Here is a 21,566-nt window from a genome sequence, read left to right as displayed (position 1 = left end):
CCATGTTGTGGAAAGTCTTCAATACCCACATGTTGTAGGAAAGGCCCTATTCTGGCCAGACTACTAGAAGGTTCAATGTTAGAATTAAACAACATGCTTGTAGAACATCTTATAATTAACAAAAGGTTACTTCTCCACCCAAGAAGAAGGATATCTAACAAGGATATTCATCAAGGACACTGCATTGATTCAGCTGAGCACAGCTCCCCAGACACTGTGTTGCCCATGGTGTTTCTTCAGTCAGGTATAATTCCTTATAACTTTTAAATATACTTTCACTTTATTTTCAATTCCAAATTCTTTCCCTTCCTCCTTCCTTTCTTCTGCCCATTGAGAAAGAAAACCAAAATCTATTACAAATAGCTATAGTCAGGCAAAACAAATTCCTACGAGCCATGTCCCAAAAAGGATGCTGTAGTCTGCCCTTTGAATCCATTTCTTCTCTCTCTGGAGGTGAGTTGCATGCTTCAATATGTATCCTCTGGAACTATGGTTGGTTATATTATGTTGATCAGAATTCCTGAGTATTGTCTTTACAATACTGTTGATATTATATAACTCTTGGGTTCTGCTCACTTCACTTTGCATCAGTTCACACATTTCTTTCTAGGTTTTTCTAAAGCCATCCCATTCATTATTTCTTATAGTACTGTAGCCTTACATTATATATTTCTACCATAACTTGTTCAACAGTTCCTAAATTTATGGACATCCCTTCAGTTTCCAATTCTTTGCCACAGCAAAAAGAGTTGCTATAAATATTTTTGTCCCTATAGGGTTTTTTCCCCCTTTTACTTGATCTCTGTGGGGTATGGACCTAATAGTGGTATTGGTTGCCATATGCACAGTTCAATAGGACCAATCTAATGGATGTGAAGTGGTACCTTGAAGTCGCATTTCTCTAAATAATTATGATTAATAGTGATATAGAATATTTTGTCATATGGCTATTGATAGCTTGAATTTTTTCTTCTGAAAACTGCCTATTAATACCTTTTGACTACTTATCATTTGGAGAATGGCTTTTTCTTACAAATTTGACTCAGTTCCATATATATATTAGAAATGAGGCCTTTATCAGAGAATTTTGCTGCAAAGATTTCTTCCCAATACTCTTCTACTTTTAGCTACATTGGTTTTGTTTGTGCAAAACATTTTAATTTTATGTAATCAGAGTTGTCCTTTTTACCTCCTGTAAACCTATGTCTTGTTTGTTCATGAACTCTTCCCCCATGTCTGACATGTAATTTCTTCCATGCTCCTGTAATTTCTCTATGATGTCACCCTTTATATCTAAATTGTGTACCTATTTGGAGCTTATCTTAGTATACGATGTGAAATGTTAGTTTATGCCTAGTTTTTGCCAGACTACTTTCCAGTTTTCACAATAGTTTTTACTGAATAGTGAATTCTTGTCCCAATACCTGGCATCTTTGAGTTTGTCAAACACTAGACTGCCGTGCTTGTTTGCTTCTGTGTATTATCTACCTAATCTGTTCCACTGATCAATTTATTTTTATCCAATACCAAATTGTTTTAATGATTATGGCTCTTTAGCATAATTTAAGATCTTGTCCCATCCTTCCCACTTTTTTTTAATGAATTCCCTTGATATTTTTGACATTTTGTTCTTCCACATGATTGCATTTTTAAGCTCTCTAAAGCAATCCTTTGGTAGTTGGATTGGCATAGCATGGGATAATTTAATTTAGGTAGTATTGTCATTTTTACTATATGAGCTAGGCCTATACATTAGCAATCAGTATTTCTCCAATTGCTTAGATCTGTTTGTATTTGTGAAAATAGGGTTTTGTAATTTTTTTTTTATAGTTGCAGTGTGTGTTTTGACAAGTAGACTCCCAAGTGTTTTATACTGTCTTCAGTTATTTTAAATGAAATTTCTGTTTTTATCTCTTTTTCTTAATTTTGTTTACAATATACAAAAATGCTGATGTTTTGTGGGGGTTTGTTTTATATCCTGTAACTTTACTGAAGGTGTTAATTTTTCAATTAGTTTTTTTTTTTTAAGTTGGCCCTAAGAAAACTATGTCATTTACAAAAAAGTGATAATTTTATTTCCTCTTTGCCTAAGCTTGTTACTTCAATTTTTTTTTCTTGTCTGATTGCTATCTAGCATGTCTAGCACTGTTTTAAAAAGTAATAGTGATCATGGATATCTTAACTTTACCGCTTACCTTAGTAGAAAGGCCTCTTGGTTTTTCCCCATTACAGATAATAATGACTTATGATCTTAGATATTATTTATCCTTTGACAAAAAACTCCTTTTATTCTTATGCTTTGTAGTGTTCTCTTTTAAAAGCAGCCATAAGTTTTGTATCTTGTCAAAAGCTTTTTCTGTGTCTGTCAATATAATTATATTTTTCCTAATATCAAACCAGCTCTGCTTTCCTATTATAAATCCAAACTGTGATATGTATTATCTTTGTGATGTATAGTCTCCATGATAATATTTTATTTAAAATTTTTACATCATTATTCATTATGGATATTTAGTGGTCTATAGTTTTCTTTCTGTTTTGACCCTCCCTAGTCTAGGTATCAAGATCATATTTGTATCATAGAATTGATAGAACATTTTATCTTCCTTTTTTTTTTTTCAAACATTTGATTGTATTTGAATTCATTGCTCTTTTAAATTTTTGGAAGAATTTATTTGTAAAGCTATCTGGTCCTGGGGATTTTTTCTTTGGAAGTTCATTTATGGCTTGTTCAATTTCTTTTTCTAAGATAGGGTTATTTAAATACTCTTTTTCCTCTTCTGTTAAGGTAAGAAATCTATATTTATATAAATATTCATCCATTTTATTTAAATTGCCAGTTTTCTTGATATATAGTTTGACAAAATAGCTCCTAATGTTTTTTGTTTCTTCATTGGTGTGAATTTACCTTTTCTATTTTTTACTGATAATTTGGTTTTCTTCTTTTTAAAAAATCAAGTTAGCTAATGGCTTATTTCTTATATTGTTCGTGCTTTCCAAAAAACTAGTTCCTAGCTTTATTTATTAATTCAGTAGGGGTTTTTTCCCCTTCCAATTTTGTTAATTTATCCTTTGGAGATTTTTATGATTTTTTTCAGGATTTTGATTTTGGTGTTTTAATTTGTTAATTTTCTAGTTTTTTAATTTGCATCCCAGTTCACTGATTTGCTCTTTCTTTCTTTTATTGATTCAAGCAATTAGAGATATAAACTTCCTCCTGAATACTGTTTATGATTGTTAACAGTATATTTCTCTTCATCCTGTTCTCTTATACTTTTCCATTTTTTCCCCTACCCTTCTTTAAGAGAAATACTTTTCCTTACAGTGGTAGCTACTCAGTCATGTGGGATCCTGACTGTGCTTTCTCAGGACTTGAATTCTTTTTTTTTTTTTTTTCTGTCTTACTTAGAGTATTTTTTTCCCATGTCCATGGTGCACTGAATTTTGGCTATAATATTTCTGGGAGTTTTTATTTTGAGATTTCTTTCAGGAGGTAACTAGTGGATTTTTTTCAGTTTCTGTTTTGTCCTCTTGTTCTAGATCTTGGCAGTTTTCTTTTATGATTTCTTGAAATATTATTTGTAGGGTCTTTTTTGCTCATTGTTTTCAGGTAGTCCACTGATTTTTTTTCGTTGTTTTTTCCTGTGAGATACCTCACATTTTCTTTTCTTTTTTTCCAGTTTTTTAAAATTTTGTTTTAATATTCTTTATATCTCATGGAGTAATTTACTTCTACTTGGTCAACTTTACCTTTAAAAGAGTTATTTTTTTGGGTAAGTTGTTATACCTTTTTTTTCTAAGCTGCAAATCCTCTTTATATCTTTCTTTTATAGATCTCTGATTTTTAAAATAATTTTTTAGCTCTCGTTTTAAACTCTTGTTTTCACTCTTCCATGAATTCTGTTTGTATTGGTTTCTGAGTTGCATTTTTCTTTCAGGCTTTGCTTGGAGATGTTTTTGAGACATTCTCTGCTTTTTGGTGTGTGTCTTGAGCTTTCCTGTCACCAGAATAAATCTTTATAGTTAGATTTTTATTGTTTGCTCATGTTTCCGGTTTACTTCTTGACTTAGGACTTTGTTACTTCTAGGCTCTGCACATTTTGGGGGAGATGTCTGGCCTGAGCTGTCCTCTTATGTCCTTATACTGCTTTTAGTGCTTCGGAATGATGTATTGGAAGCAATGTCACCTCATTAACCTCCTAATCTGCTCTGTGAAAGTTCCTTACCCAGGTTTCTCATTGTTGTAATCTTCTGATTAGAAATTCTAGTAGACTGCTGAACTCAGCCACTATTAGCCCCCGGGGTGTCACTGTAATTCAGGGTGTATGAACTGCAAGCTTGCCTTTGGTCTGGATTCTTACAGGCTTCCACTCCTGGTTGTAGGCTAGAACCAGTCCCCTTTCTGCTCCTGGGACCAGAGCCACAGTTATTTGCTTCCAGTATTTGTTTCTTGCTCATAACAGAGCTAGGACACTTGTGATCATGCCTCTCCACATTGAATCTGTGACCCAGAACTGTGTAGTAGGCAACAGAGCTGCCAGATGGTCCCCATTCTCATGCCCTGTACCAGCTCAGGGATCCCCTGAAATCTTTCAGTTTTCATTGAGCCTGAGAGTGCTCTGTACTCCTGGCTAGATCCCATCCCCAGTGTCCCTAGGCCTTACTGTGACTTTCTCTTAGATTTCCTGATCAGACTTTGGTCTGGTTACATTATTAAGGTCTAATTAAATTATTTGCCTTTGTCAAAAGTACAAATCAAAGTACAAAAAGTACTTTGATTACAAGGAGCCTTTAGTCCCCTTAAGCCATTTAAATCTTGAGAACTATTGCTGTACCTTGTAAGGAAAAGAATTAGCTGTTGCACATAGCACTGGGACTCCAGTAGATATTCCTCCTGCCACACAAAGTAAAGAGTTCAGATTTTTTCCTTAGTCTAGTGTTAGTCATTGAAGAATTTTTGAGCAACTACCTCCCAGTAGTGTGTGGGATATATTAGATTAACTAGAGATTATAGACAGTTCTAACTTTACATAAGCAGACCATTCCATAGGCCTCTATGTAAAGCAATTTGCCCACAGATGGGGGGAAGGGAGGGAGGATATCAGGAAAGGGTCCGTGTATCCTTGTAAGAGGCTGGTAAACTGAAGACTCACGGGGACTGTGGGGACAGAGGAGCACGCAGGGCTGGGGCCAGCCATGTGGGTGTCTGGCCAGAATCAAGAGGAAGAACACATCAGGGAAGGATACAGATAGGAGAGGACAGGCAACAGCACATTGGAGCTGAGACCAGATGGAAGAGAGACTTGTGAGCCAGAAACAAGGTGGGAGTGGATGGAATGGGGCAAGGGTTTCCTTTGTTGGAGCCAGGGGGTTCAGCACTGAGAGCACATTCTTTTTGCTTTTGTTTGAATGGTTTTTTGGTCAGGGAGAAGGGTGGAAGGCCACAGAGTACAGTATGGTAAAGTTAACATTGGTTTCTTTCAGAATTCTTTACATAAAGTCGAATTTGCATTAAGTGAGAATGTCTGTATATTGGTTTATGCTGTCAAGACTCTCCAAAGCTACTTCCCTATAATATTTGAGAACAAAAAGTTGTCCTGTTTGAATTACAAGACAAAGAACTGGACTTCTCTTTGAAGTGAATTAATGTATTAGTTAGATCTTTTTGTAACTATGGGCCATTTCTCCCCTTTTTTTTTTTTTTTTTGGGTGGGGCAATGAGGGTTAAGTGACTTGCCCAGGGTCACACAGCTAGTAAGTGTTAAGTGTCTGAGGCCGGATTTGAACACAGGTCCTCCTGACTCCAGGGCTGGTGCTCTATCCACTGCGCCACCTAGCTGCCCCTCTCCCCTCTTTTTGAAAAACTTTTAGATCTTAGGCATCCTAATGTACTATCAGTGGAGCTGTGAATGGCCCGATCATTCCACAAAGCAATTTAGAAGTATACTGGAGGGAAAAAAGTGACTAAAATGTCCATACCCTTTGACTCAGATATCTCACTGCTAGACATATTCCACAAAGAGATTTAAGACAGAAAAGTCCCATATGCACCAAAATATTCATAGCAATATATTTTTTTGGTAGTAAAGAATTGGAAACAAAATATAAGGCCATTGAGGGAAATGGCTAAACCATGATAGTACATTAAAATATATATATTATACATATACACTAATATATATAACATAAATATATTAATATTACTGTGGTATAAGAAAGAAGAGAAGCCTAGTAATATTTCTTTAAAATGATGCATAGCAAAGTAAGCAGAACCATGCAAACTATATTTAATGAATACAATAGTGTAAATGGAAAGAATAACCACAGATCCAAAAAGGAGATATGAGATAACACTCTTTTGCAGTGGTCTATGGTTCATGTATGTTTGGATAATATAATTTTGCTTCCAATTTCTTAACATTTTTATTTATAGTTTTGAGTTCCAAATTTTATCCCTCCCTCTCCACCCCCTTCCCTGAGGCAGTAAGCAATCAGATCTGGGTTATACATGTGCAATTATGTAAAACATTACATATTAGTCATTTTATACAAGAAAACTTGAATAAAAGAAAAAAATGAAAGAGTGAAAAATAGCATGCTCTAGTCAGTATTCCTTCACTATCAGTTCTTTCTCTTGAGGTGGATAGTATATTTCATCATTAATCCTTTGGAATTGTATTGCTGAGAAAAGCTAAGTCATTCACAGTTCTTCATTGAACAACATTGCTGTTACTGTGTACAACGTTCTCCTGATAATGTTTACTTCACCATGTATCAATTCACGTAAGTCTTTCCAGCTTTTTCTGAAATCGTCCTGCTTGTCATTTCTTATAGTACAATATTATTCCATTACAATCACATACCACAGCTTGTTTAGCCATTCCCCAATTAATGGGCATCCCTTTGATTTCCAATTTTTAGCCACCACCACCACCACCAAAAAAAAAAAAAGCTGCTATAAATATTTTTGTACAAATAGGTCCTTTCCCCCTTTTTTTGGATGTCTTTGGGATTTAGATCTATTGGTGGTATTGTTGGATCAAAGGGTATGCATAGTTTCATAACTGTTTGGGCATAGTTCCAAATTGCTGTTGGATAATATCAAAAAATTTCAATGTATTGATCAATTTTCCTTACCCCCTCTTTTTAAAAATTCTTTGTTATAAGGGATGGCTCTGGGGTAGGAGTGGGGAATGTGGGGAAATTTCATCAATTAAAATCTATTTTAAAAAATGAATAGTATGAAATTATAATGACCAAACTTTGTCTAAAAGAGAAATGAGAAAGCACCTCTCTTCCTTCTTTGCAGTGATGGGAATTTATGGTTATGGAACACTACAGTTTATTTTATACTTTTTCAATGTGCTGGTCAGTTTTGCTGGAACTGCTTTTGTCCCTTCTCTATATTTGTTATAAGGGATTGCTCTTTGGCAGGAGGATGTGTTCTTCCTCTTGATTCTGGCCAGGCCCCCACATGGCTGGCCCCAGCCCTGCGTGCTCCTCTGTTCCCAGTCCCTGTGAGTCTTGAAACAGTTTACCAGCCTCTTACAAGGGTACACGGACCCTTTCCTGATATCCTCCCTCCCTTCCTCACATCTGTGGGCAAATTCACATTATGTAAAAATTGCTTTACATAGAGGCCTATGGAATGGTCCACTTATGTAAAGTTAGAACTGTCTGTAGTCTCTAATTAATCTAATATATCCCATATGCTACTGGGAGGTAGTTGCTCAAAAATTCTTCAATGACTAACACTAGACTAAGGAAAAAATCTGAACTCTTTACTTTGTGTGGTAGGAGGAATATCTACTAGAGTCCCAGTGCTATGTGCAAAAGCTAATTCTTTTCCTTACAAGGTACAACAATGTCCTCAATGGCAGGGCAGTGAGGGTTAAGTAACTTGCCCAAGGTCACACAGCTAGTAAGTATCAAGTGTTTGAGGCCAGATTTGAACTCAGGTCCTCCTGAATCCAGGGCTGGTGCTTTATCCACTGCGACAACTAGCTGCCCCGCAATTTATTTTTAATAAAATATAGTGAATGGATGGGGGTGGGGGGGGGAGTGAGAGATTAGTTTATTCCAAAAGTCAAAAGGCATCTACTTTATAATACCTGGACATGAGAAACTTTTCTGCAAATAGCAATGTGTTTGTAGCAGAACTCACCCAGAACAGAAACTGAGTCTGCATCAGCAGGGTAGAAATGGGCTGGGCAAGGCCACATATGACTCCAGTGCCTGTTGGAGGAGTCCTGGATGGATCACACACACACACACACACACACACACTCACCATTCCCAGATGTTTCTTGAGTGTTAAAACGTCTGTAACATTTACAGCCTACTCTGACAAAAATCAAGATGCATGATCTTGCATCCATTTAAAAAGATCAGTGAATGTTCTTTTCCAGGGAAGCTAGCTAACTTCTGAGAAAAATGTAGGTTCCAAATAAGCTGAACAGGGGAAAGAATCAAGAAATATCAGGAAGCCTGTGTTATTGTATGTTAGTGAGGGGCCAAACTAGAGAAGTGAAAAGTGGTGGTCAACTTCTACATTTTCCTATTTGAAGTATTACCAAATTTTACTATTCCTGTAATAGAAAGAGCAATAAGCTTGAAATTCGGAGACATCTGGGAATCTCTGAGTCTTAAAACTTCCTCATCTGTAAAATGGGGATGAGAGATAGCAGTGGCATCAATAGACAGTTTGAGCCCTAAGTTCAAGTTCAGATTTCTTTCTTTCTCTCTTTCTCTTTCTTTCTTTCTCTCTCTTTCTCTTTCTTTTTCTTTTCTCCTTCTTTCTTTCTCTCTCTTTCTTTCTTTTTCTTTTCTCTTTCTTTTTCTCTCTCTTTCTCTCTCTCTTTCTTCTTGACCATGGGAAAATCGACTTCTTAGTGCCCAAAGAAATTCTCTAAAATCATAAATTGGACAAATTGCTAATCTACATTGATGTATGGAGTTTCCACATTGGGTGTTCCTTTTAAACTACTCAAATAAACCTGTGCTTTCATTAATTCATAAGTGCCCTCCAGTAATGCAGATGGAGACCTGTCTTTGCTTCTCCATCTGATAGGATCCTCAGGCATTCCCCCCCCCCCCCCCGCAAATGCCAGAGGCCTTCCTCATCCTCTGCCAACATCAGAGGGTGCTACTGTAGCACTCTAAGCATCCATCTCTCATCCCTTGCTTTCAGCCCATTGATGTATCATTTATTCCTGTTCTTATTTTCCTTGTTGGTTAGATGTAGCAACCTGCTCATAGACTTTCCATTGCTCTCTGTGTGGTGTTCACCTCAGTTCTCTGGAGGCAGTGGTTTTCTAGTTTCAAAGTCATATAGCAATACTGGTAAAATGTTTATATTGAAAAGATAAGCCTTTGCTGTCAAAAAGAGAGGAAGCTCACTGGGTCAGTAAAAGGTTCTGCCATTTCCTAGTAGCAGCACAGTCTACTCTCCTCCTTTTCAAGTCTGGGACCATTTCCATCTGCACTGTGTTTTTTGCCCCACAGATTCATAATGTTGGACAGCTCTGGTGCAGGGATCAGCAAACTAAGGCCCATGGGTCAAACCTGGCTCACTCACTGCCTGTTTTGTAGGGCCCGTGAACTAAGAACATTTCTTCACATTTTAAAATAAAGTTTTATTAAAACACAGCCACACTCCTTCGTTGACGTATTGTCCAGGGCTGCCTTTGTGCTGCAGTGGCAGAGCTGACCTTATGTGGCACTCTCATTGCCTCACGTGGCTGCCCAGCACACCACAGATGACATATAGCGATAACTCAACAGAACTTTGAGGGCCATGATGTCAAAACAAGGAAAAGAGAGAAAAATAAAATGAAATTTTATCAACAACTTTTGGAGCTAAGAACTGAGAGGGACATTTTTTCCTGATCGAAAAGAACCACGCTCAACAACTATTAATTACCAAACACTAAAATGGCTTTGGATTTTAGCTTTTGGTACAGACTTGGTTTTTTAAATACACTCACCCTAAAAACACAAGGCAGAGCAGTGCTAATGTTGTGGAACATATACTGCAATAAAGTCAACTTAACGACAAGATTGTTTGATTCACAAGTAATGTCAAGCTGCTTTATATACTTCTGTTGCAGTCAAGCATTAGAACAAGAAAGGAAATTTCCATTCCTACACACATTTATAGGAGCTCTTTTCCAAGCTCAGTGACAGTTTCAGCAGCATTTTTGGACCTCCGTGTATTACATGCAAAAGAAATCTCCATATTTCAAAATCTACTTAACTGTGTAATTGACAGGCTTGAACTTAACCATCATTTTGAAGTAGTTGATCTGCATTGTAACATGCTCAAAGGCAAATATTAGAAGAAGAAGCTCATGGAATTCTATAAATGTCTTCCAATCAATCAATATGCTCAATTAAAATATTACACTTCTGAATTGATATCAGTATTTGTCAGCACCTATTTTTGTGAAAAGAGGTTTTCAAAGATGAACGATATCAAACTCCTTATAGGACAGTATTAATAGATGAATATTTGCAATCAGTTGATGAAAGGTAGGTGGTGTAGTGGATAAAGTGCTTGTCCTGGAGTCAGGAAGAGCTGAGTTCAAATTCAGCCTCAGATACTTATGAGCTTTGTGACACTGGGAAAGTAACTTAACCTTTGCCTCAGTTCCCCCCCCCCCATGGGTAAAATAAGGATCAGATTGGTTATGGTTTCCACCACCCCAGGACAACTAGAGTCTACAGATTTTCTACAAAGACCAGTCCTGAGAACAGAAGAGACTGTCCTTGAGCTCAGCTACCAATTAATGTTATTAAGTGTTTGAGCTTTAACCACAGGAAGCAGAGAGCCTTAATCTAGCTTCAGACCACATCATTGCCCAGAAACTTGTGCTTGGCCCTGTGCTGTTGAACATTTCTATCTGTGCACAGATTTTCAGATGGCACCAAGTTAGAAGGAATAACTTACTGCCTTAATACTTAGGATCGAAAAAGATCCCTGGTGCAGTGGATAAAGCACTGGCCCTGGATGAAGGAAGACCTGAGTTCAAATCCAGCCTCAGACCCTTGATGCTTACAAGCTGTGTGACCCTGGGCAAGTCACTTAACCCTAATTGCCCTGCAAAAATAAATTAATTAAGTGGGCAAAAGAAAGCCTTAGAGTATTTTAAAAAATCAACTTCACAAGCATAGAATAGTGGAGGAATGGTTAGATAGCAGTTTGTATAAAAAAAAACTCTGGGTTTTTAATGCATTGCCAGCTCCATGCAAGTTAGCAGTTTGCTGGAGCAGCCAGATAAGCCCATGTGGCCTGGGGCTACATACAGCAAGGCCTGACTTCAGGAGTAAGCCTCACTGTATCCTGCCCTGGTCAGGCCACAAATGAAAGAGTATTTAGTTTGGGAAGGGCATTGATAAGCTGTAAAGTATCCACAGGAAGGCAACCCAAGGGTGAAGGGTCTTTAGCATACATCATATGAGCAAGTTGAAGGGTTAGCAGATGGTAAGCCTGGAGGGGAGAAGCTTTTTGCAAGAAGTAAGGAGGAAAAAACATTGCACTTTTTAGATAAAAACTCATGAAGGTATAAGTTACTGTGCTTCAAAGGGAACTATTAAGTCTTAACCGTGCAAGAACTGGGGTAGCTCTTACATTTATTTATAGCAGACAATATGTAATGATAATTCAAATTCAAGGTAGTCAGACATGACCTATATTTGAGGTCCTCCTGGCTCTCTGATGTTCCCTGTCCAGTGCTTTACTGTAGCATTTCCCCGAAATCAAAATCAGACTCACAAGTTTGCAGTTTGCAGACCCTGCCCTCTTACCTTTTGGAAAACTGGGACATTGACCTTTTCAATTCTACAATAACTCTACCTTTTCCCACAGTCTTTGAGTTGTCACCAACAGTGATTCAGCATCATAACAAAGTTCTTTCAGTTTCTAAGAATGTAGTTCATCCAAGCCAATTGATGTAATTTTCTTCTTTAATTTTGTTGTATTCTGTGACCCTTATCTACATTTTCCCTTCAGTATGGCCCCCCCTTTTGGTATCTAGGCTAATTAATGGGTAGATGGTTTTCTCCTTTCCCCCATCACTTTTAGTTTAGAGATTGTTCGAATAAAGTTGCAAAATGCCAAACAAATGCAGTTTTCCCAGGCTTTGTTAGGTGTACTTCATTCCTGACCAGGAATCTATTATTTCTTTTTTTATCCACGGTCCAGAAATCTAAATCCCATTTTATACACAATGCATCAGTATTACCCATTGGAGAGAATCAGTAAATGGGGGTGAGGGAGAAAAGGGGATGTTAGCCATGAATGCACTTTATTTAGTCCATTCAAGGGAAAAAAAACCCCACAAACCAATATCCTGAATCGATCATTAGAAACATGATATTTTCATACTAGGTCCTGATTATACCAGGAACATTAAGCCAGGGGTGGGGATGGGGGTTGAGGGGAAGGTCCTTTTAGAAAAACTACTTTTGCTTTGAAATATGACCTGAAAAAAAAATGACTTCCCCACTTAATGAGAACCACATCAGGGATAGAATAATTATTTTCCCACTTCTTTGTCACCAGGGAATATTTTCTAGAAATAAAACATATTGTTCTTGTAGAAAAGAATTGAGAAAGTAGCCCAGTTATGATAAAGGTATTTTTTTTAGCCCCAGGCCAGTGATAATATGTAAGGATCCTTGAGCAAAGTGCTTATTGGCAGCATAGGATAGGACAGGCAAAGAAGGCTATTTCCAAACAAGTTAGATGGAATTTTATAAACTACCCCTTGATTATAATCTTCAAAGCATAATATCATGGGTGTTATTTTGCTAAGAGCAATAAGCAGTTCCTTTTCCCTGGTCTAAATAGGACAGGTAGATGGCTCTTTTCATGTTGGGGAACCACTCCCAAACAGTATTTGTAATGTAGAATATTGTCTGATTACTACTACCCCCTCCCAGTATCTATCTAGCACTTTACAGTTTGCAAAGCCCTTTATGTATTTGATCTCCTTTACCTCTCAACAACCCTATTAAATATACATACTCGTGGATGTTATCCTCATTTTACAAATTGAGAAACTGAGGCTCAGATGGGTTTACATATCTTGTCCGTGGCCTCACAGCCAGTTGATCCTTGGGGGTAAGATTTCAATCTAGTTAGTCATACTTTATGCCCCATGCTTTCTCCATGGTACTTCATTACCACAGTAGGTGGCAGATTCTTAGTGCTAGAACTCCAAGTGAGAGAGACAGCCTGAAACAGTTGATAAGACACTGGACTTTGAGGCAAGATTTCTTTTTGTGACCCAGGGGAAATCAATGAGTCTCTTTGTGCTTTGGTTACTTCATCTAAAAAATGAATGAGTTGGATCAATAGACTGTTAAGTTTCCTTTCTATCATCTCTGATCCAGTGATTTAGAAACTTTACTGATATTTTGATGGATGCCCATAGTTTTCAAATGCATAAAACAGGCTATGGGGTTTTAACCTCAAGATGTATGGCCTAAATTAGGCAGGGAAAAAACAAAACAAAACAAAACAAAGAGAATATAGGATAGACACTCTAGCAAAAAGCAAGATCCTACATCCTCCAGCTGTGGGTGTTCTCATGTGTCCTAGCATAGTCTTTCTATCTATACTCTGTCAGAGATCTCATCAGTTTCCATGGCTTCAACTTTTGTCTATGAAGATAACTTAAAGATCTATATATTTAGCCCTAATCTTTCTCCTGAGCTATAGTACTACATCACCAACTATCTGTTGGACATTTCCAATCCCATAGACACCAAAAACTCAATGTGGCCAAAACACGACTCATCTTTTTCCTCACATACTCCTTCCTTCATGACTTCCCTATTTCTATTGAGGGCATCACCATTCTTCCAGACACTTACGTCCATAATCTTTACCTTCCCTTATTCCCTACATACAGTAATTTACTAAGTCTTGTAGAACCTACCTTTACAAAATCTTTGGCCACTTGGTAGAATAACTACATACCTAAAATACTAGCTTTTAAATTAGCTCTGCAGATAGGCAGAAAAAGAAAAAAACTAATCTTTTACACTCTTCTCATCCTGCCTGTTCCAACACTACCACCAAATATAATGGCAGTAAAATAAATGATTAGAAAAAAATTTTTCAAGTCACCAGGGAAAAGTTTTGGCTTTTTTCTTGAAGATATTTGCCATAAACTTATTAGATGCTGAATAACTGTCTGCTATATACATAAAACATGTGCAGCGATTTTTTTTTAATGAGATCTGTACTTTGGCTGAATAATTATCTTCTGATTCTTATCTCTTTTATTCAGTAAATATTGAATTCCTATGTGCTATGCAAATACAATCAGTTTTGTTACACTGCAACATGCATTCCTAAAAATCACTAAGCTATACACTGTAATAAAAACCACTTGACTAGAAGAACATGGAACATATTACCTATCAGACTTATGGATAAGAGAAGAATTTATGAATAAATAAGAGAGAAGGCATTGTGAGATGTAAAATGGATAATTTTGATCACATTAAATTTAAAAGGTTTTGCACAAATTAAACAAATGTGGCCAGGATTAGAAGGAAAGCAAAAAATTGGGGGGAAATTCTTATAGACGGTTTCTCAGATTAGTGTCTCATATTTCAAATATACAGAAAACTGTCAAATTTATAAGAATATGAGTCATTCCTCAATTGATAAATGGCCAAGGGATATGAATAGGCAGTTTTTAGATACAGAAATTGTGAGATTTAGAGTGCTACCAACCTGTTGAGTAAGATATCGCAGGGAAGCTCTGCCATGAAGAGGAAGCATGTGACTTGGAAACCATGTGACTTTAGCATCCGGAAGTTACCACCTATTAGTTGTGTCAGTCAAAGCTACCAGCCAATTAGCTTGGAGCTGTGTGTGTGTGTGGCAGCCCAGTTTCCTGTTTCACAAGAGGTTCTGGGAAAAGCCACTGAGGCGAGGGCCTTTTGGTTCCTGATCTCGGCTTGTTGGGGTGGATGCTGGGGTCGCTTAGATAGTTAGATGAAGTTTGACTTTTACCTCTCTCTCTCTCCTCTCACCAACTTCTGATGTACTTTAATAAATACTTAAAAGTCTAAACTCTTGCTAAAGCTTCTAATGATAGCTTATATATATATAAAATGGTTAAAAAGTACATAAATACTAAAAGAAATACTTGCAGTGTCCATGGCCTTGTATTGCAACTTGGCCTACATCATCAGGCTGGGAAAAAAGTCTAGGGCTACTAAATTTCCTATATAGCAGAAGATAAACAATAAGCATGGCACTCTACTTAGAAAAAGATCTGAGGTTTGCTTGTGAAAATGAGTTTCTGAATGTTGCACCTAGTGGTGAAGTGGTGCAGTTTTCTGTATTCTTGGTGTTTCTCATGGATAAAACCATACAGCTACAAAACCAAAACTGCCATTATGCTCAAAATGTTCCTATAAACCAATTGTGTTAGAACAAATTTGGATTTTCAAAAAGTGTTATAGCAGAACTGACTATACAAATTTGTAAGCTTTTTGAGGGTAGTGATTAGTTATTTTTACCCCCATTTTCTTTTTTAAAATTTTTGTAGACTTGATATTGTAGATGAGAATAGATTAACTGTGAGGTTAGGTTGTAAACTGATTACCTTAAATGGAGAATTATCATCATTAGCTAAATCATTGTAGTCTAAGCTTGCGATTTCATCTGTATAGGGACCTCTTAATAAGGAAGCTTCCATTACCAGTACAGATCTGTTCTGTCACTTCTAATACTAGTTGCCTAGAGAACTGGCTTACTTGTCCAGGGCCACACTTCCAGCATGTATCTGAGGTCAGTCAGTATTCCTGACTTGGACCAACTTATGCCTCCATTGTACCATGCCATCTCTCTAGATTTATCATGCTAACTAAATATAGTAATCATAGTACCTACTTGCATAGACTGCCTAACCAAAATAAAGATAGGGAGCATATCTATGAAGGGAATAGGAAATTAGTCCTAGTGTATTCCCCATTTGTTAAATAACTGAACATTGTACATGTGGGAGTCTGTAAGAATGATGACTAGAATGTTGCTCTGTAAGAGAAAATATTTATTTCAAATGTTCTGAGTGCATGTGGTACAGGAAGTATTTATAGCCACCCACATATTCTTTTTACCATTAATGGGAGAAACATTTTTCTTATGAATGCAACATCGACTAAATCAAATGTGCTTTTTTTCCCCAGACCTACACATTTTTCTTTGCCCAATGTGGTGGGATAGTAGGACCACATTTACTTAGAATTCCAGAACTCCAAACACTCATTATCACACACCTTAGAAATGCTGGCTAGCATATTGTCTCGCCTCTCCTACTTTTGACAATTGAGTTGAGGCCTAGAGCTATTCAGGACCTTCCAAGACAGACTTATAAAATGAATTTAGGATTCCTATATCCAAAGATCATTCTATAAAGTCACATCTGCCCATCAGAATCTTAAGTCAAATTATTAGATTTATTACTGAGTAATCTAGAATTATGTTAGAAAATTTGAAGCTAAGATATACCTCCAAACATTTGTTTTCAAACTGTGTCATCCTTTCCCCTGACTGTATATATAAAATACACTGGAGACACAGAGTTTCACATCATCTTTCCAGGAAATATATAGGTGAAAAATGAAGTAAACCAAAGTAGCAGCTGACAGATTCTTCACTTGTAAGGGATTATGAAAAAATAATTATTAATAATGAGTTTCTTGGGCAGACCCAGATCAGTTTCAGCTCCCCTCTGCCCCTCACCCCAGTAAATTCAATTCTTGAGGAAGTTCTAACCTTGTTTTGGGACCAGCCTAAGGGTACAGAAAGGAATACAGATTGATTTCTTTGTCTACCTCTTTGAAGGACTGATGGGATTAAACCACACCTAGATTATGGACTTTGCTTTGGGCAATTTAGGTTTATCTTTTTGCACACTTCCCCCCCTCCCCCCCCCCCCATGTAGAGCTCATCTTAATTCAGACCACCCTCAAGTCATGTCAACCAATGGAATTGAAGGATACTAACCAATCAGCTTTGATCAATGTATAATGGCCTGCCTCTATCAAAAGAGGATAAAAGCCATCCCGAAGTGAGGGTCACCATCTTGGTGTGCTTGGACCTGCTCCCTTGGCTTGGAATGCTGTCACATGGTGTGCTCTCTCCATTTAAGTCAGTGTAGGTTTTGTAGGGCTTCTGAACTCTCCTTGAAACCATGTGCTGTCTCTGAGAGCTTTTCTTACTTGGTCAATCCTTTACTGGAATATATGATAATAATAAATGCTTACTGCCCAAACAGGTACAATAGCCATTAATATATAAGAAGTAATCATTTTTAAAAGTACTGTTTAGGGGCAGCTAGATGGCACAGTGGTTAAAGCACTGGCCCTGGATTCAGGAGTATCAGAGTTCAAATCTGGCCTCAGACACTTGACAGTTACTAGCTGTGTGACCCTGGGCAAGTCACTTAACCCCCATTGCCTTATTAAAAAAAAGTACTGTTTAGCCCCAATAATTTAAAGAACACATTATATTATTTCCACTAATTTTTGATATAGTGTTAGAAATGCTCCCTGTAGCAATAATGGAATTTAAAAAGTGGGGAATAAGCATAGACAAAGAGAAAGTAAAATTATTTGTATTTGTACATGATAGGATAGTTTATAATAATGAGAACCCAAGGAAGTTAATGAAAACATGGAGACAATGAATCTATATAAATCTAATCAATAAATAGCAGGATACAGAGTCCACAAAAGCCTTTTCTGCATTTCACTAACAAAGCCCAGGAAAGAGTCAGAAAAACAGATGCAGTGGAAATAGCACTAGATTTTGAGTCACAGGATCTGGGTTTGAATCCTGGACTGCCACTTAGTACCTCTGTAACCATGGATGATAACAGCAACAATATTAGTAGTAATCGCTAGAGTTTACATAGCACTTTAAGGTTTGCTAAACACTTTGCAAATACCTCATTTTATGCTCATAAGAACCCTGGGAAGAGGGTTCTCCAAATAGGGGAGAGAAGTGGTAATAATAGCATTTCCTCATTTATAAAATGAGAAAACTGAGGCAGACAGTAATTACATGACTTGCCCGGAGTCACACAGCTAATAAATGTCTGAGGCAAGATTTAAACTTGGATCTTCCTGATTTGGGGCAGCTAGGTGGACAATGTATAAAACATCAGGTCTGGAGGCAGGAAGACCTGATTTCAAATCCAGCCTCAGACCAGCTGTGTGACCCTGGGCAATTCACTTAACACTGTTTGCCTCAGTTTCCTCATCTGTAAAATGAGTTGGAGAAAGAAAGGGCAAGCCACTCCAGTATCTTTACCAAGAAAACCCTGAATGGGTCATGAAGAGTCAGACATGAGTGAAACAACTCAACAACTACTTCCTGTTTCCAGGTCCAGTACTCTACCCCCTGTACCGCCATATATACATTTTCTTAATCTGTAAAATGAAGCTGTTTAACTAAAAAGTCGCTCCTGACTTTTCCATGTCTAAGTCTATTATTAACAAAACAATTTTTATAAAACTAAAAGAAGGCCTGAATAATTGGAGAAAGATTCAATATTTAGGACTGATTAGTACCAACATTTAAAAAAACATTCCTACCTAAATTACATATTTACTACCATATCAAATTACCACAAGGATACATTATAAAACTAGACAAAATAAAATGTATTTGTAGGAATTAAGTGTCGAGAATACCAGAAGAATATAATGGGGGAAAAAAAAGTAGAAAAAAGTAGGCTCGATACAGCCAGATTTCTAATTATACTTCAAAAAAGTAATTATTCAAACTACTACTGGATTAGACAGAAAAGTAGATGGGATGAAAAGACCAGATAGATAAGAACCAGAAACAAATATTGACAGCAGTGTGTATTGCTCAGTAAACCCAAGAGCACAAATAGTTACTGGTGAAGGGATGTCCAACAATTGCTGGGAAAACTGAAAATGAGTTTAGCAAAAAAGAGGTTTAGATCAGCATCCTTTGCCACATTACATTTCAAATGGGTAAATCGTGTGTGTGTATGTGTAATGAAAGAAAGAAAAAATAGAGAATAGAAAGTTATTTCTTCCATGGTTTCAGGTAACAGAAAAATGAATTATCAAAGAAGTGGTAGACAGTACAAAAGATATAGATAGATAGATAGATAGATAGATAGATAGATAGATATATTAGATACCTAATAAATGCTTTTTTCAGTGCTTGAATTATATGCAATTAAAAAAACTTACATAAACAAAATCAATTCAGCTCAAATTAGATTACAGCTCAAAAAATACTTTATTAAATATTTCTGAGAAAAAGCCTGACATTCAGAATGTAGAATAAAATTGACACAGATATGTAAGAACTATCTTCCAGCAGGTCAGAGGACTCATACAGTTTGTTTGGTTTGGTTTGGTTTGGTTGGACAATGAAGGTTAAGTGACTTGCCCAAGGTCACACAGCTAGTAAGTGTCAAGTGTCTGAGGCCGGATTTGAACTCAGGTCCTCCTGACTCCAGGGCCAGTGCTCTATCCATTGCGCCACCCAGCTGCCCCCATACAGTTTTTAAAATAAAAAAATATGAACTATAACACTTGAAATAATGTACAGAATCACGAATAATCTGATAAATTACATGTCCATAAAACTAGCAAAAATGCTAAATTAAATGATGGGATAACTAGGTCATTGAAGGGCCTGTGTGAAGATAGAAATGGCAAATTCACTGCTATTGAAATTGAGAATTGCCACCATAATTCTAGAAAACAATTTTGAACTATGCAACAAGTTATAAAATTATTCATATCCTTTGACCTCAAGATCTCACTCCTGTAACTAGGGTTCAAAAAGATTATTGAGAAGGGACAAACAAAACTTCATATGAACAAAAAATTTTTTTATTATAACAAAGAGCTATAAACCAAATGTCCCCAAAGACTGGGTCATAAGTTATATGGTGTTTTTTTTTTTAAATGAGGAGTCGTCTTGTTAAACCTTAAACAGATATGAAAGCTGAGAGTAAGTTATGGGCACAAAGATTATATAATTATCAAGTGACCCCAGGTTCTTGAAGTCTAAATGACTGAACAAATTAAAGTATAGGAATAGTATTTAAACAGGGCAGCTAGGTAACTAGAGCACTGGGCCTGAAGTCAGGAAGACTTCTCTTTCTAAGTTCAAATCTGGCCTCAGACAGTGACAAGCTGTGTGACCCTATACAAGTCACTTACCCAGTTTGCCTCAGTTTCCTCATCTGTAAAATGAGCTGTTGAAGGAAATGGCAAACCACTTCAGTATCCTTTGGGGGGAGGGGATGTATTCTTTACATTTTAGGGTTTTGTTTGTTGGGAAGTATCTGTTATATAAAAACCAAAATGAAGGAAAGGGAATTGATCGGGATAAAAAGGTAAATTAAATTAAAAGCTGTTCTAACCAAGTGGAAGGAGTGGGCAGTGGGACAAGTTACACCATCCGTTTGCAATTCTCCTCAGCCAAAACTGTTTATGATCTTGTGTTAGTTATTCCATACGTTTCAGAATATGTTAAGATTTTGATATTTAACTACTAGTATTGATCAACCTGTTGACAATATCCTGCCATTCTGCTTTTTAGGTCACATGAACCAAACCAGTGAATGTGAAAAATGGATCAAGGCCGATGCACCCAATGGCACTGTGCATCTCAAAAGCCAGAGCTGGTTTCAGTCCCTCAGACTGAAGGGTTCCTGATTGTTTGAACTCTTATAAATAACAATCATTGAACATCAAATCAATGAGAAGGTATTAATGCCACTAGTCATAGAAACATTAGAAATGTTAATTTGGAAATGAATGCTGACTGGGGAATGATTTTTCTATGGTCCCACATTTGTGTTTAGCTGCTGTGTGACCTTTCCAGATGAATACACCTCAGCATCAGTTCAAGCTGTGAGTAATAATATATGTGACAGAATTTGCAAAAAGTAATCACTGGCAAAATGCAAGAAACTGCAAGCAACATTCAGCTATTTTTATTGCCTGGTATATGAATATAGGAGATATTGAGTGTAATTTTATAATGGGGGTAAAGTTGTTTTATGAATTTCTTGCTTTAAAACCCTAATTCTCCACTCTTGGAACATTCAATTTATACATAAAACCAGGCAGACCTGTCCACTAGATTATATTTTTCAAAATTAAGAAAAAGCCATCCTTTACAAAGTATCATAAGAGAAACATTTTGGTTCTTAATAAAGTTTTAAAAATACTGTGACTTAAATTAATTTCCTTTTTCCTTGTTAAAATTTTTTACGTACATTTATGATTCTATACATTTTAGCTTTTAGTTTTGTAAAATAAAGAGATAGCTTAGTATGTGATTTCCCAGCCATATTTACTTTTTACTCAGTGAACACACTGTGTTCACAGACATATAATATGCTCCAGTTTAGAAGACAACTTGGCATTTTTTGAAAACCATTAAGTTGGAGGAAACAGTGAGACAATTTTCCTTAGCTGTACTCATTCTCATCCAGGCACGCACACATTCTGCCTCCCATAACTAAAAATAAAATTTA

The 21,566-nt window shown here is 36.7% G+C and overlaps 1 protein-coding gene across 1 annotated transcript in view; it reads left to right on the top strand.

Annotated features, from left to right (window-relative positions):
- FAM185A (family with sequence similarity 185 member A) overlaps positions 1-21,268 on the top strand; it is an 84,749-nt gene extending 63,481 nt beyond the window's left edge. Inside the window, exon 8 of the mRNA XM_043968708.1 lies at positions 20,624-21,268. Coding sequence (XP_043824643.1) covers positions 20,624-20,739 — 116 coding nt within the window. The 3' untranslated portion in view covers positions 20,740-21,268. The remainder of the gene's footprint in view (positions 1-20,623) is intronic.
- The last annotated feature ends 298 nt before the right edge of the window (positions 21,269-21,566 follow it).

The sequence above is a fragment of the Dromiciops gliroides genome, chromosome 5, assembly GCF_019393635.1.
Source record: "Dromiciops gliroides isolate mDroGli1 chromosome 5, mDroGli1.pri, whole genome shotgun sequence".
In the NCBI taxonomy this organism is placed as follows: domain Eukaryota; kingdom Metazoa; phylum Chordata; class Mammalia; order Microbiotheria; family Microbiotheriidae; genus Dromiciops; species Dromiciops gliroides.
This window is presented reverse-complemented; position numbering and strand designations above follow the sequence as displayed.